General features: G+C 42.1%; 1 protein-coding gene and 1 long non-coding RNA gene across 2 annotated transcripts in view; both read left to right on the top strand.

Annotated features, from left to right (window-relative positions):
* The window catches only part of gabra2a (gamma-aminobutyric acid type A receptor subunit alpha2a), a 48,913-nt gene that overhangs the window by 13,072 nt on the left and 19,785 nt on the right, over window positions 1-16,056 (top strand). Inside the window, exon 4 of the mRNA XM_035609561.2 lies at window positions 4,027-4,094. Within this exon, the coding sequence (XP_035465454.1) occupies window positions 4,027-4,094 (68 nt within the window). The remainder of the gene's footprint in view (window positions 1-4,026; window positions 4,095-16,056) is intronic.
* On the top strand, window positions 6,300-15,866 carry LOC118285771. Its single transcript, XR_004785250.2, has 3 exons — window positions 6,300-8,290; window positions 9,554-9,771; window positions 9,901-15,866. It is a non-coding gene; the product is annotated as an uncharacterized LOC118285771 (long non-coding RNA).

Raw genomic sequence — 16,056 nt, 5'->3', positions numbered from 1 at the left:
TATCCAGCATCTTCACCTCCAAGATCGTCTGAGACCAGCCACCCGGACAGCTGCTGCAACAATCAGTTTGCATAACCAAAGAATTTCTGCAAAAACTGTCAGAAACCGTCTCAGGGAAGCTCATCTGCATGCTCGTCGTCCTCATCAGGGTCTCGACCTGACTGCAGTTCGTCGTCGTGAACGACTTGAGTGGGCAAATGCTCACATTCGATGGCGTTTGGCACTTTGGAGAGGTGTCGTCTTCACGGATGAATCCCGGTTTTCACTGTACAGGGCAGATGGCAGACAGCGTGTATGGTGTCGTGTGGGTGAGCGGTTTGCTGATGTCAACGTTGTGGATCGAGTGGCCCATGGAGGCGGTGGGGTTATGGTATGGGCAGGCGTATGTTATGGAAAACGAAGACAGGTGCATTTTATTGATGGCATTTTGAATGCACAGAGATACTGTGACGAGATCCTGAGGCCCATTGTTGTGCCGTTCATCCACGACCATCACCTCATGTTGCAGCATGATAATGCACGGCCCCATGTTGCAAGGATCTGTACACAATTCCTGGAAGCTGAAAACATCCCAGTTCTTGCATGGCCAGCATACTCACCGGACATGTCACCCATTGAGCATGTTTGGGATGCTCTGGATCGACGTATACGACAGCGTGTTCGAGGTCCTGCCAATATCCAGCAACTTCGCACAGCCATTGAAGAGGAGTGGACCAACATTCCACAGGCCACAATCAACAACCTGATCAACTCTATGCGAAGGAGATGTGTTGCACTGCGTGAGGCAAATGGTGGTCACACCAGATACTGACTGGTTTTCAGTCCAGCCCCCCGGACCCCACCAATACTTTGATTACACCAATACTTTGAATACACAGATTTGTGAACAATATTTGAGAGAAATAAGCCTTTTGTGTACATAGAAAAAGTCTTAGATCTTTGAGTTCAGCTCATGAAAAATGGGGGCAAAAATAAAAGTGTTCAGTGTATGTGAAAGGGGAGAAATCAGCTTTGGATTGTGTCAGTAGAATAAAACAGCTGCTCCGTGCATATATATGGGTCTGCCCTGGTGAAAATACAATGTTGCGTCGCATTGATGTTGCTGCCGCAATGAATTGTGGGACAGCATTTTCTCCTTTCTTTTCGTTAAGGATAATCTGGTGTATCCTGTCCTAAAGGAGATAAGGATAGGAAGCACTGAAGCTCCTACCCTTATCATTTAGAGAGTTCCACCAGCTTTTATCAAGGCCTCCACTTAAATACCTCCAGGTCGTTTCACTCAGTTAGGAACCTTTTGAAAAAAAAAAAAGCTTCTCCAGTGGTGAGCGTCCATCTTATTTTTAACACCATTTTTAAAGTAAGAGGGGCGGCTCACATGGATGAGTGTCAGAATTCCATTGACAGAAGGACGGTGTGTCTGTGGCTGAGAGTTGTGTGAAACAGTTGAATTTACTCTGATGATGAAGCTCTCAGTACCCTTTACAGTCCAGTCAGGACTCTCATCGATTTCTTAACTGTCTATTGTAACGATTTGCATTGACAGCAGCTTGACATAGTCTGTCCTTGAGATACACAACATTTAATTAACATGAACCCATGTTAAAAACCTCCCAAATTTTTGTACAAGAAGAAGAGGCTGGGAGGTTTTACAGAGTTGTTTTATGCAGAGTGAATGAACGCCAAATGTTTGTAAAGAATGGAAAACCTAGTGAGAGAAATTGGACATGCATTCAATGAATGAATGAAATTTATATGGAACATGTATCTTCTGCCAGTGAGTGTTGTTACAACCAGGGCAAGAGAAATTTATTTATTTATTTATTTTGAGAGCAAGTGCGTTCTTTCTTGGCGACAATAGAATATTTTTAACAAGTGCGAACAACATTATCATCAAAAACAGACTTTATGTTTCTGTCTGTGTCTGTCAAGATCACAAGATCTAAACAAAGTAATAGAAGAAGGTGTCTGAGTGTTTAACCACGGTTGAGACACAACAGTCTGAGAAGAGTCACAGCTTTAATGCAGCAGGAGATTACGAGCTTGATCAGGAACATGTGCGGCCCAGAGAGGACCTCAGGAAGACCACGCCCACTGACAGACACACACATAAAGTCTGTTTTTGATGATAATGTCGTTCGCACTTGTTAAGAATATTATATTGATTGTCACCACGAAAGATCGCACTTGTGCTCAAAATAAATAAATAAATAAATTTCTCTTGCCCTGGCTGTAACACCACTCAATGGCAGTCAGACTGGCAATCTTACAGTTGGAGCTCTTGCTTTGAAAACCACCACATCCGGTGTGAGAATATGAGAAAACGGGCCTCTTTTCATTTCAGTTTTCTAGTGATTTTATTTATTGTAATTCAAAATAGAAAATCAAAATGAAACCATTTTTAAAATTCCGCTCATCCCTTTTTGACCACGAAAAAGGAAAATGGCTTGTTTTTCAATTTTCTATTTTATAAGAAAAATCAAATAACTATTAGTTTTTTGTTTTTTAATACCCGTTTCTGAAAAGAAAATCCAATGACCTAAACATACACGGACTAAAGAGGAATACATGTATTTGCCTTGTATGTGAAAATCTCTTCTGTTCATCAAGTTAAATTGTGCATTTCTTAGCAAAATCATGTTTGGATGTGTGGGTATCAATAGTCTTGAGAATTGCTCCCAGTTTAATTTTTTGTTCATTGAGTAGGAGGAGCATTATGGGTCGCGTTCACAGCTCCAATGACATGAAAGAGAACTGAGAAAAAACCCACATAATTTATCCTTTGGAGTTTATCTTTTTTAATGTGAGATGTAGAGTAAATGATGTCAGTGGCACCCAAGGCATTGTGAGACTGATAGATTACTGCAACATTTTTCCTGCTACATGCCTCCATACACAGGGGTCACTCTCAGAGCCATATTTGTTTGGTAGCTCAATACTCTGTCCGCACATGATGAAATGTGGCTCCTCACTCTGTATTTATACCTCAGTGACAGTAAGTACAGAGTGATAAACACAGTGAAGCTTAGGGGGTTTGGACAGTAAACATCTTCCCTCCTGCAGCTTCGGACACCGAAATTGGAGTAGTGGCTATGCATGCCCTGCACACTCTCTGGTAACTTTTTAATACTGTAATAATGCCATTTCATAATGACTTCATCATAACATAATTCATACCATACAATGGCGAAAGATTTGTTAATCTTAATCTAGCTGTAGATTTTGTCTCTAATTGTATTGTTTGCAGAAATTAATGCATTACTACACTATATGTTGTTATTTTCCCTTCTATATCATCATGAATGATTTTTCAATCTATATAAGCTTTCGGTCACATTGACCCATCCTTCAGTAGCAATCCTGAGCACATCGATGCCATGTTAAAACAACATAAAATTAGGAAAAGTATAATTTTCTCTATGATTGAGTCATTAAAGTGACGTTTGCATGGCACACATATGACCCAAACTCCTATGACCACAAAATTACCTTAATGCATTGCCTCATATAAACAGAATATCATTGTTACTTGTATGAAAGGCTGAGGATTATCACCCAAACCTTCAGTTTTACCTCAGCTTGACAAATATTTTAGCCCATACGTTTGATTCAATGTTAGAGATCTTATCTCTAAACTTTCATGGGTCTTCACAGCTCCACTTTGACCTGAGGATGATCAGACCCAATACAGGATATGGTTGATTCTGAAGAGAACATAAATGGGAGAGAATGCCAGAAGTCTGCTGCACACAGTCCAAAAAGTGCTCATAATAATAATAATTATACAACCAAATTACTTATAAAGTCAGTATAGCTATTTCCAAAAATAATCCATCTACATGTCATGGTTTAAAGACTAATTTAAGTCCAGTGTTCACGTCCTGTACAATAAAACTTTTGCTAAACAGACAGAAGTGTAATTAGGCAATAAATGTCAAGATATGTCTGTCTCTGTTACCTCAATTTTGTAGTAATACATTTTTATGTAATCTGATTTTTCACAACAAATGTCATTCTTTGTCCACACAGACCGAGTAACGGAAGTGAAGACTGACATCTATGTGACCAGCTTTGGTCCAGTTTCCGACACAGACATGGTAAGCCTCATACACATCACCTAATTACTGAAGACAATACACACGGTAAATTGAAAATGGCCTCAGTTCCTTGAAAGCCTCAGCTGCACACAAATAAATATACAGTGTCAAACACATGATTTGGTTTTTAAAAAAGACTTGTCTATAGATGTCATGATAATACTGTGAATTATGAACTGGTTAACGAAAGCTGCTATGCCGCTGGAGACTCTTGCGAGATTGACAGAAACGCTACTGTAGAATTGTGAGCGAATTAAAAACGCAATATGTCCGTCATTGCCAACATGATTTCCATTGCTTTGCCAAATGTAGCATCAAAGTTTTGGCAGAGATTTGGATTTTATAAGAAGGACTGAAAGGTAGAACAAAGTCTGGTTGTATGTAAGCCCTGCAGAACAGCAATTAAGTACAAGTACTTTTATGAAATATATTTTTGATGGTAGCAGCGCTTTTATAGAATCAGCTTTTTCTGATTTATAATGGCAAATTAATGTCTACATTAAACAAAGAATTGTATCGGATCGGCTTGTATCACATTGAATTGCACCAAATTAAAAAGTATCCTCCCTGAATCCTGTTTTAGCCCGTGCATCTAGATAAATATTGGATCATCTTATAAAGGAGAGATGCACAATAAAGAGGTAAGAGAACAGCAACATCCTGAGATAGTTATCATGGTAACAGACATATGCTCTCAAGGCAGGTAGACAGGCAGATAAACAGAAAATCCACAATTAGGGGGCTGATCATTACATTGGAAGAACAGGAGGACTGGGCAGCGGTGGAGCTGGTGACCTCGGGTAAACAACCTGGAGGCAGGGCAGACAGGCGGATATATTCTGTATGACGGCTTGGAGGCCTGGAACGCATGTGGAGGATGTCAGTGAAGACTGTGTTTCTCGAGAGGCAGAGCAGGAGGCCGCCGTCGCAGACAGAGAGGAGAAGACTGAAGTTCTGGCAAGTCAAATGGCATCAGAATATCCATCTGCACGTTGGTACAGGCCAAGCACAGAAGATATATTAATTTTACAATGGTTGTATGTTGAGTAAATGTCTTGTCTCTAACTTGTCTTGCACCCAATGTAGTATTGTTCACTGTAGTAGCCCTTGTCTTCACCAAATAGTGGTGTGGACTCATTTTTTATAAAGTATCCAAATTTCAGGTCATACTCCAATCTATTTTGAATGATGGACTGGAAGGCAGCTTTTTGGGGCAAACAATGTACTATAGAAGTTAGATATTATGCCTTTAAATGGTCAAGCAGGTGTTAATAGGGTCAAGATAAGAATTTGAGAAATTGAGATTACCGTTCCTGGACAAAATCACAGGCCTGCTAATATGTGAAGCCTTTACTCCGAATTCCCTCTGGAAGATAAGTATAATTGGTCATTTTATTAGGAAAGCTAGTTTTTATCCGTTCCCTGTACAAGTCAGCAGTTACTTCAACAGTAACTGCCCAGGACTCAACCCAGAGAAGTCTGACTCAAAGTTGACAGGTGTCCTCATTAAAGGGTTGCCTTGATCGGCCAGTTCACATGCAATTACACACATCCAGCAGATAATGTCTCATGGACAGAGATGTGTCATTACTTTTCATCCTGTTGCTATTGGAAACCCACCCACAAGGGGCAATGGTCGGGTTGTTTTATTAGAAATGTGATCAGACCATCCACTGCCATCAAGCTCTGATATGGAGCAACATATTAATGATCATTATCACATGTTGTCTGCCCACAGTAAACCACATTGAATCTGAATATTGATGGAGCATTGGGATGGCACATATTAGTCTTTCATGTGGTATTATGATTGTAATAATGTTACGCGCATAGAAACAAAGCCTGACACAATACTATCAGTTGGGTTTTCTTTATAGTTTTGACGACTCAAACCTATTAACCCAATACTAAGGACAGTCTAAAGAGAAATAGATCTGTAACTTAATTTAAGTACAATATATTCTACCCTCTCATTGTTTCTGAATATGTTGAATATGTTCATGAACCTGCATGACCTGAGTTGTGCGACCCAAGAGCCTCTACTCCACCTTTTCTCCCATAAGCCTGACGCTTGGCTTCTAATTGTGTAACCAGGAGAAAGAGTTGCTTGTGATTCTGGTGGCTCCATAGCCCACTAGCACATCATGGTTCTGCAAAATGAGTAAGCTGCTGAGCACGGGTCGACAATCCAATCCAGCATTTTCCCCTGACAGGCCAGCTCCTGTAAATATATATTTGGAGAGCCTATCCCCACAGCTACACACACTATCCAGGGTTTAAGGGCTCCATCCACAACACATTACTACTGTACACGTAGATTTTTTGTTTTCAGGGCTGGTGTGAGGGGAGCAGCACAGATCCCACATCATTTATTTCATCTACGATGATGACATTCCTCCAGCTGCTAGTAGAAAGAAATATGTCTCTGTCTAAAGTCAAAACGTATGCTGCTGCCATCTCATCCCGCCATGAGAGCTAAAAGAGTAGGTGATTTATGTGCACTCGCTGGCTCCCCATCTTGCCTTGTTATCAAAGATGATGGGGGCACAGCAACTTTCAGACAAAATCCTGCCTTCATGCCTAAAATTATAACGTCATCCTTCAGATCTAGAGTGATTTCCTTGGAGGGATTTTTTTTCCTCCTCCTCACAGTAACAAGATGGAGGAAGCGTGTCATCGCCTCTGCCTGGTGCGCGTCTCATTATGTGGTGCGCACAGAAGCCCTCAGACAGGCCCAGCAGCTGTTTGTGCATTACAGAGAAAACTTCTCAGGGGAAGCCTCTGACTAAACATCAGCTGTCTCCCTGGTTTTGCGAAACCATCATTCAGGCTTATGTTGCAGCAGAGAAGGACCTCTCGCATGACGTTGGCACTCACTCCACGAGAGGTGTTTCCTCCTCCGCTGCTCTTTTTAATGGAATTGCAGTAGAGGATATCTATGCAGCTGCATTGTGTCCCTGAATCGTTTCATCCGCTTTAACTTATGGGACAGAGTGTCCCATAACTCACTCTGTTGAATGTGCTGTTGTCTCTCAGCCTTTTATGGACAAACATCCATCACTGTACAGAGCTCCATGTGGCGCATTTGCTGCTACGTTATATCTCTACTAGCCTATTTGTACATGCCTCGGTACTTTTAATGTGTAAGTGTCTCTCTGCCATTCCAGCATAAGCTTGTGTGAGAATCGGCCAGCTGTAGCATTGCAACATAGCAATGTAGCATTAACACCGCCAAGGTTATGGGTTTGATGTCCAAATATTATTTTGCACACTCCACATGCAACATCAGCCCAATGAGGATCTTTCTGCATTTCTGTTTTGCTCTTTTCCCTTTTCACACGAACAGGCATGAAATGTGATTGAAAGATGTTATCGCCCTGACTAATCAGACAGAGCTTAGTAAAACGGAGAGGAATATCCTCATTATTCTTATCGGTTGAGTACCACTTGTGGTGATTGCCTATACACGCCTATACAAATAGAATCTGGGGTTACGTACTGTAACAAATGTTCTCCCATCATTAACTGAAATAAGCTGACACTAACCCACCAGTGTATATAATTGAAAGTAGTTTGCTTTTAAAGTGGCTGCCACTTTGATAAACTTAAAGGGGACATATTATGCTAAGACTACCTTTTCAGCCCTTTTGCACACATTTTTGGGTATGTGGGGTGCCTGCCGGCCCACAAAAAGTGAAAAAGAAACACAAAGTCGTATTTAAGTGGACTGGCTTAACCTTTCAGACGGGCTCTGAACGAGCCAGTCACAACTCGGGCATCCTGTTACGAAACATGAAGCTTCTCCTGGGGTAGCCACGCCCCCAACCTGAGAATCTCCGCCCCTGAACTCCGAGACACCGGAGCACAGAGACGCCATTGTTTTCTCTCAGCAAGCGACGGACGGAGCGGTAGAATAATGCCGAAAAGAGTTAGTAACGTTTGCCTGTTGTTGGCTGTACAGACCAATATAAACCTGTACATGGACTCCCAGCCTCAGAGGACACACAAGCAGGTGGATTGACTTCATTTTTGATGGAAATGTTCCACAGTCGGTGAAAAGCTGCGAGTGTGTGAACAACTTTGTGTCGGATTGTTCTTCAAGTCTGGGCCAGTGCAACACTGGACTGGAAGAAAAAAATTTTTTGCAAGATGGAGCAATTCCAACCGTCCGAGGCGAAGCTACAGAGGAGAGACATGTAAGTTTTTTAAGACTTCGCCCGGTGTGTGTGTGTCTGTGTGTGTGTGTGTGTGTGTGTCCTCGTAGTGTTCTGCCGTGTTTGTTTAGCCGCAGTAGCACAAGCTAACACTCAGGTAAATTATACATGGGTCGTTAATATTACCGGCATTAGTGGCCTTTAGCTGGGGAGACTCTGGCTTAGGCCACCGGGAATGTGCTCCACGTCCTTTAATGCGATGTGTTTGAGATATAAGATTTAAGACCGTGTGCTTCCTGGGTCTGCATTGTTAGTTTAGCCGCGTTAGCTTAGGCGAGCCCTGTCCTCCGATGTAAACATCATGTGTCACCGGAGTTACAGGCTTCAGTCACTTGGCGTTGCCGGAGTGGCCACAGTAACGTTGACGCTATGAGTGTTGGTTAGATGACGTGAGCTCGAAGCATGTGTCTTTTATGAGCACTCTTCAGTAACTGTGTTTGCTGGGTAGCTACGGGAGTTAGCACCACAGCTACCACGGTTAGTTACAGATACCGAGGGTCGGACTGTGTGACGTCATCACGTGGCGACATTGTGTAGAAATGTATGATTGTTTCTCGATGGGCAGTTGCGCCGCAAATTGATGCCGCAGAACCACAAGCGGCAGAACGTTTACTACTTCCAACTCGGCGTCTCTTGCGTGTGGATGTGGATTTGTGATTTTATGGCCTGTAATGTTGCGATCGGAGTCCAGTTAGCACGCGGCTAATGTAGCTCAGGTGTGGAGGTGGACTTCTGATTTTATAAGATGTAATGTTGTGGCTGCAGGCCATCGCAGCGTTGGGCCTCTGTGTACCGTGAGGCCCGTGTGGTGCGGCTGTTTTGACGGTCGGTTGCTCCAAACCTCCGATTTTGGATGAACTGCCTCGGCTACACTTTGACCTGTTGTAGATGACGGCAAATCAGAATGAGTTGGGCAAGACACACCGGTTCCGCCCGGTCTTTGTTATAAACAGCGCTATCGCTAGCATGGCTGTGTCTGTACATATGAATTAATTTACTCTTATCCCTCAGTATATTTGGTCCTGAGCTAGACAACCGGGGCTCATACTTCAAGTAAAAAAAAAATATACTGTGTTTTTTTTTGTTCCCTGTGTTCTTTTCGTCTTGTTACATGCATGTGTGTTATGTAATTTACACAGCACATGTTGTATATATTACATATGAATTAAATTTTTTGATATTTAAAATATGATTGTTGTCATTAGACTCAAATGTTTTATTGTTTTATTTCCCCTTGTGTTTCAGAGTACATCACACTAATCGGCAACACTCATGTTCCACCGTTTAAAGAACCATGTATATTGGAGTGCATTCTCTTCAACCTCAGGGCCTGAGAAGGTGGCCAAGTGGACCTTACTGTTTAACAACATTCAAAACATCCCTGGGCATGAAGACCCCCTCTTCCCCAAAGACAAAGAAGGGTGAAGCCACCACAAAGCCTGTTAAAACAGAACCCACATTCAGTAAGTTGTAAAACACAATTTTATTATTACAAACATGATAACAAATTCAAATGAATGATAAATGATTCTGAACATTTTAAGTAATCTACAAAGGTGGATTCAGGAACAATGGAATTGAATGTTTTACAGATTATGTGGGTGACTTGATGAGGATGGTGTTTGGGGACCCCTGTGGAGTAGATGAAAAAATCGCCACCCCCAAGGATCTGTCATCCCAATATGACAGGCCGTCGAAGGAGGAAATGGTTGCTCGCCACGTCAGGCTTCAGTCAAGGGGCGGTCGGAAGCCAACATACTGGTCAGCTGGATCCGGAAACTCCTGGCGGATCTGGAGGATGACGCGATGACGACCCTTTTGTGGCGTCCCACAGCACCAACTGCGAGAAAAACAATGAGCAATATTGCGGTTGCAAATTTCCTCTACTGAACAAAAAAAAATCAAAAATCTGCTAAACACAGATTTTTTTGTAACCACATTAAAGTGGTCACATTTAACAACTTGAAACCAGTGTGCTGACAGCGAGACCCCTCACTTAACTCCCACAGCTCATGCAAATACACATTACACTGTATTCTCACACACACACACACACACACACAAACACACACCCAGACAAACACACTGCTTTATGCATTAAAAGCTTTGCTCATTTTCCCATCACAATATCCGCCCCTAAACCCCTGTCCTCCCCCACATGGCTCTTCTCAGATATTTAAGTGGCACAGGAGCAAGGGGCAGAGGGATGTAAGTGGTCATGATCGAGACAGCACCTTCTTAAGAAAGAAAAAAAAGAGAGTAGGTCTCATGTTTAATTCATGCAATGTCTCCATCAAACTTGCAGCAGATCATTTCACTCCACCACTGTGTCTTTCTTTACTCCGCCGTTGATAGCTCTGCTATTATACACCATACACACATCCCCCACACAAGAACACACACACACACACACAAAAACTCAAGCCTTTTATTCCTGATTGATTAGATGTCCCCCTACTGCTTTTCGGCCTTGTTGTTTGTTGTGGTTTCTCATTGCTGCATTATGTTGTGTATGTTCTTCTCACACAAATACTGCACCAGCAATATTAGTATGTTGAATTCTGATCACAGATGCAGAAAAAAGATCGCAGGGCTTCTATTTTTAAAATGAGTGGAACTCGCATTAAATAGCAGTGTAATGTGACAATGTATATATCTGCTCTATAAATGAGAGAAACCAAAAGGGAGACCTTTACTGTATAGCAGGGGCGGGGAAACTAAAAACTAAAGCTTCTTGGATGAGAGATGAAAGGTCTTCAAGGATCTACAACAATCTTCCAGATGCTCAACTTTTGTTGGATAACCATGACCTGTATCACTGACAATCTTAAACCATGGTTGATCATAGAGATGGTATTAGCCAGATGATGAGCAGTGTCAAGCACTGTTCACCTTACAGTGTAGGAGGTCTTCCAAAAATATTTAAAAAAATAACAGTTTTTGTCTCATCAGACCAGAGAACAATTTTCCTCATTCTCTGAGAATCCTATGCTGTTTGGCACACTCCAAGTAGACTGCCTTTTGCTCAAAGTGGCTTCGATCTAGTCACTCTATGAACATCATTCCGACAGGTTCTTCCACCCCCCTTACATTGGCTGAAAAGCCGACTCAAAGTCTTGGTGGTTCCAAACATCTTTCATTTCCCCATTATTGAAGTCACTGTGTTCCTGAGAACACTCATATCTATCCAAAATGATCTAAAGTGTTCCTTGAACTTAGCTGCTTGGGTTTTGTCCTGACATGCAGTGTGAATTTTGAAACCTTACTGTATAGAACAGTGGTTCTCAAACTGTGGTACGCGTACCCCTGGTGGTACGTGGGCTCTCTCTAGGGGTACGCGGAGGTATCTCCGAAATCTCCAGCTCATAACAAAATTACCGTGTACATCCGGGTTTTTTACACACGCGGGCCGCGTTTTATCGGCATTTGGCCACTTCACACAGCAGCAGACCGGGGTCTGACGATCGGCACCAGACGCGGTGCACGGCGGAAATAGGTGGAAGTAAAGAGGTGTGCTGCGCGCCATAAAACCAAAGCTGTGAAGTTTGTGTGAGAGAATAGGAAGGTTGCCTCTGCGCTGTGTGTACAGAGCTGCAGCCGCTGTGAGAAGGGAGAGACGCATGATGAGTCCGTGTATGTGGCCGCAGTGTTGAAATAAAGTGCAGCGTTCATTTTGCCTTATCGTTGATCTGGATTCAACGAGCGCAAATTACCGCGTTCAACCGGGTGTGGCAGCGTCAACTCCGAACGGAGCCGATCGGAGTTGACGCCGCTTAAACCCGGGTCTATTGCAGAGTCATTTGCCCCGGGGCTGAATGCCGATTAAACTTTTTCACACTGTGGAATACGCCGGGTGTTAGCGGGTTTAAACAGGTTTTTGGGGCCAGTGTGAAAGGGGATTTAAATACAATTAATTTTACGTAAAATACTATCAAAATACTACGGTCCGCCTGCTACGTAGTAGTGCGCGCCAAACCGTTACACGGTGAAGAAAAGGTGGGAAGCTGATGAAGTTAAAAACAATTCAAAAGCAATGCAGTCGTGGCTCCAAACGGGATCTCTTCGAAAAATAAGTCTAGATCAGGAGGTTAACAATGTCACGACAGAAATGGCAGTGGATCACAGTGACCACAGCGGCATCCCTGAAGTAGCGACGAAACGGCGAAAAGTGAGAAAATATGACACCGGTTACATCAAACTTGGATTTAGCTGGACTGGAACGGAGGAAGAGCCCAGGACTGTGTGTGGTATGTGGTGATGTTTTGGGTAATGAGAGCATGAAACCATCACATCTCAAACGGCATCTCACCACCAAACAAGCAGTGCTGACAGAAAAACCGGTTGATTTTTTTTAAGAAAGCGGGACGAACTGAAGCAGTCCAAGTCCACTATTCAATCCTGTGTTACACCCGTAACCAAGGCACAGGAAGCCTCATTTTGTGCCAGTCTCCGCATAGCGAAGGCGGTAAGCCACACACAATTGGCGAACAACTGTGTCTCCTGTTAGCCAAAGAAATGACACGTATCATGTGCGGGGAGAAGGCTGCCAAACAGTTAAACTTGGTGCCACTTGTAAACGACACAGTGTAGGAGCCATGGTAGATGACGTTAAAAACACTCTGATTGAGCACATTAAAGGCAGTCGCTATTTTTCCATCCAGCTCGACTAGACTACTGATGTCGCAGATTTGGCCAATTTGCTTGTGTATGTGAGATATGAACATAATAGTGCATTTCAGGACTATCAATCACTGGAAATCAGAACAACAGCCGAGCACATATTCCTACCCCTGAACGCGTTTGTCAAAGAGAATGGGCTCGATTGGAAGAAGTGTATCGGGGTCTGCACAGACGGCGCGAGGCCTATGACAGGTCGCCACAGTGGAGTAGCAGCTCGAATCCGCCAGGTGGCACCTGACGTGCAATGGACTCACTCAAACAGTGAACTTCATTAAGGCCCGTGATGAGATAGGCAGCGAGCATGTATGATCTTGCTTCATACAGAGGTAAGGTGGTTGTCAAGAGGAAAGGTGCTTTCAAGGCTGTTTGAATTGCACAGAGATCCAAATATTCCTACAGGACAAAGACTTTCCCTTATCAGATGTGTTTGAAGATACTGTGTGGCTTTCAACTGACATACATGTCTGACATCTTCTCTTGTTTGAACGAACTCAATCTGGGTCTACAGGGACTCTCCATCAATGCTTTTGATGTGCAGGACAAAATCAACGCACTGCTGAAAAAGATGGAGCTGTTTGAAATGAAAGTCAAGGCAGGTGATTTTTCAGCGTTCCCCACTTTGGGAGTTTGAGTTTGAGTTTTCTGTCTGACAATGACCTGACCCTTGATGATGGAGTGAGGGACAACATTGATCTGCCCCTCGTCTCACTCAGACAGCAATTCTGTGAATATTTCCCAGTGAGGGCCGACATGAATGACTGTATGAGAAACCCATTTGACATGAAAATATCTGAAATGCCCAAGAACTTCACTGTTGGTGAGCAGGAAAGTTTAATTGAGCTGTCTTGCGACCAGACACTGAAGTCTGCCTTCAGAAAACAGTATTTGTTGGACTTTTAGGTACAGCAACACAGGGAATACCCTGCACTGTCAGACAAGGCCGTGCGCTCTCTCCTTCCTTTTGTGACCACGTATCTGTGAGAAAGGCTTCTCTTCACTTGCCCTCATAAAAACAAAATACAGAAGCAGGATGGATGCTGAGCCGGACCTGAGACTGAAGCTGACCTCAATTGAGCCAGATATCGCAGGACTGTGTACACAGAGGCAGGCACACCCTTCTCATTAGTGTGTGTGTGTGTGTGTGTGAGAGAGAGCGAGAGAGAAAATAAGTTTCATCGTGCTGTTTCTTGCTGTGATCACTGCACACAGGTATATTGCATTAATGTTCTCACTTGCTGCCGCCCTTTGTATGTGTGTGTATGTGTTTGAATGAAATGTGATTTTACATTGACATACAGTTCTTATTTGTTAATTGTTATTGTTCTTTTGTGGAGGAGTAATGTGAGATTTTGGGCCCAGAAAAGTAAGATATATTTTTCTGTGCTCAAAATCTCCCATTGCTACACAAATGGGGCACAAATATCACACCATGGTTTAAGTGCCAGTTCTAGTGCTACTCTTTTGCACAGTGTGATTTTGGCTGACAAGTGAACAAAAAAAAATATTCCTATTGTGAAGAACTTTGACTCCTGTTTGAACTACGTTCAGCCGAATAGGGTGACCTTATTCTACTAACTTCTGTATTTTTTACATGGGTCATGATGGTGGTACTTTGAGAGCCAGATATTTTCTGAGGTGGTACAGTGTGTAAAAAGATTGAGAAACACTGGTATAGAATGTATATCTTAACTATTTCTTATCACTTCTTTTGCCACAGTTGGACTGCATCAGTTTTACACTCACTCAGCAGTCATGGACTGTGGTGGAAAAGTCAAAAGAAATTCTCCTTTCCTAACCACTATTCATTAACCCCCATTCATTAATGACATTCATTAATGACAAACTCCGTAAGAAAATATATCAATATGCTACATGAAAACTATCAATAATTGGTATGATGTTACAACAAAGCAGATTTTCAAAAGAAATATATATATACAGTATATATATATATATATATATATGCATGGGGACATTTTACGTTTTCTATTAAGCACATTCTATTTATTACATTCCACAATTATTAAGATGAAGAATTAAGAAGATTTGTATATGTTTTATGTTATGATGATCATATTGTGAACGATTAGGTCAATATGCTTGTTCTTAAACATGAATCCTGACTGGACATATGTATAGAATAAATCTATATTCATGGATTTGGAGCACACTTTTGTGGCCTATTAGTTATCCCCAACTATGACTGACAGTATATAGGACAGGTTTTTCAAGATATTGTTTTATAGTAGAGGACAGAAAAAAGACCTATTGGGATGTTATAGAATGTTGAATAATTTAGTTTAAGGTGCACTGTTTTTGTTCAAGTTCTTCAACCAGGTCTTGGTTATTTTTTTCATGTCTAATTTTGGTCCCATTACTTTTGAATGTATTAATCCCATAAGTATCATTCTTAAACCCTTGTTTCCATTTCAATACTGACAAATTATTTCACATAATGTTTGCATTATATGGTTTATAATATCAGTGACAATGCAATTAGTTGTATGTTCAGTACCTAAAAAGAAGGGATAGTTCCAAGAGACATGAAGAGCCAGAGTTCATAAGATGAAGATGATTTAAATGATGGTTTGTCAAAGTACATCTTCATGCAGTCCCTGGTGAAAATGTGGCTCACTTTGGAATAATCAGACAGACACAGCGAAGGGAGTTGTTTCCACTCTGATGGAGGGACTGAAGGCTTTAGTGATGTTGATGTAAATCATTGTTGACACTTGCCTGAGGGAAAAGCTGGACTGACAGGACTGAACCTGGCCAAGTGTGACACCTGGCCAAGCCGAGAGCAACCTCACTCTGAGGCTGAGGTCACAACTGGGCAGCAATGCATTGAAAACACACACACACACACACACACACACACACACACACACACACACACACATATTAATAAAAGGTGGTTACCCCAGTTGGTATCTACCCATGCAGAAAGCTTAAGGGCTATTATTTCAATAGATGAAAAAAAAGGAAAAACTATTGTATATCAGAAGGAGCCTTTTTCTGAAGAGTATTCATACAGTAGTTTGAGATTTGAATGTTATTTTTAGTGTTAT

Source organism: Scophthalmus maximus, chromosome 15 (assembly GCF_022379125.1).
Source record: "Scophthalmus maximus strain ysfricsl-2021 chromosome 15, ASM2237912v1, whole genome shotgun sequence".
NCBI classification, from domain to species: Eukaryota; Metazoa; Chordata; class Actinopteri; order Pleuronectiformes; family Scophthalmidae; genus Scophthalmus; species Scophthalmus maximus.
This window is presented reverse-complemented; position numbering and strand designations above follow the sequence as displayed.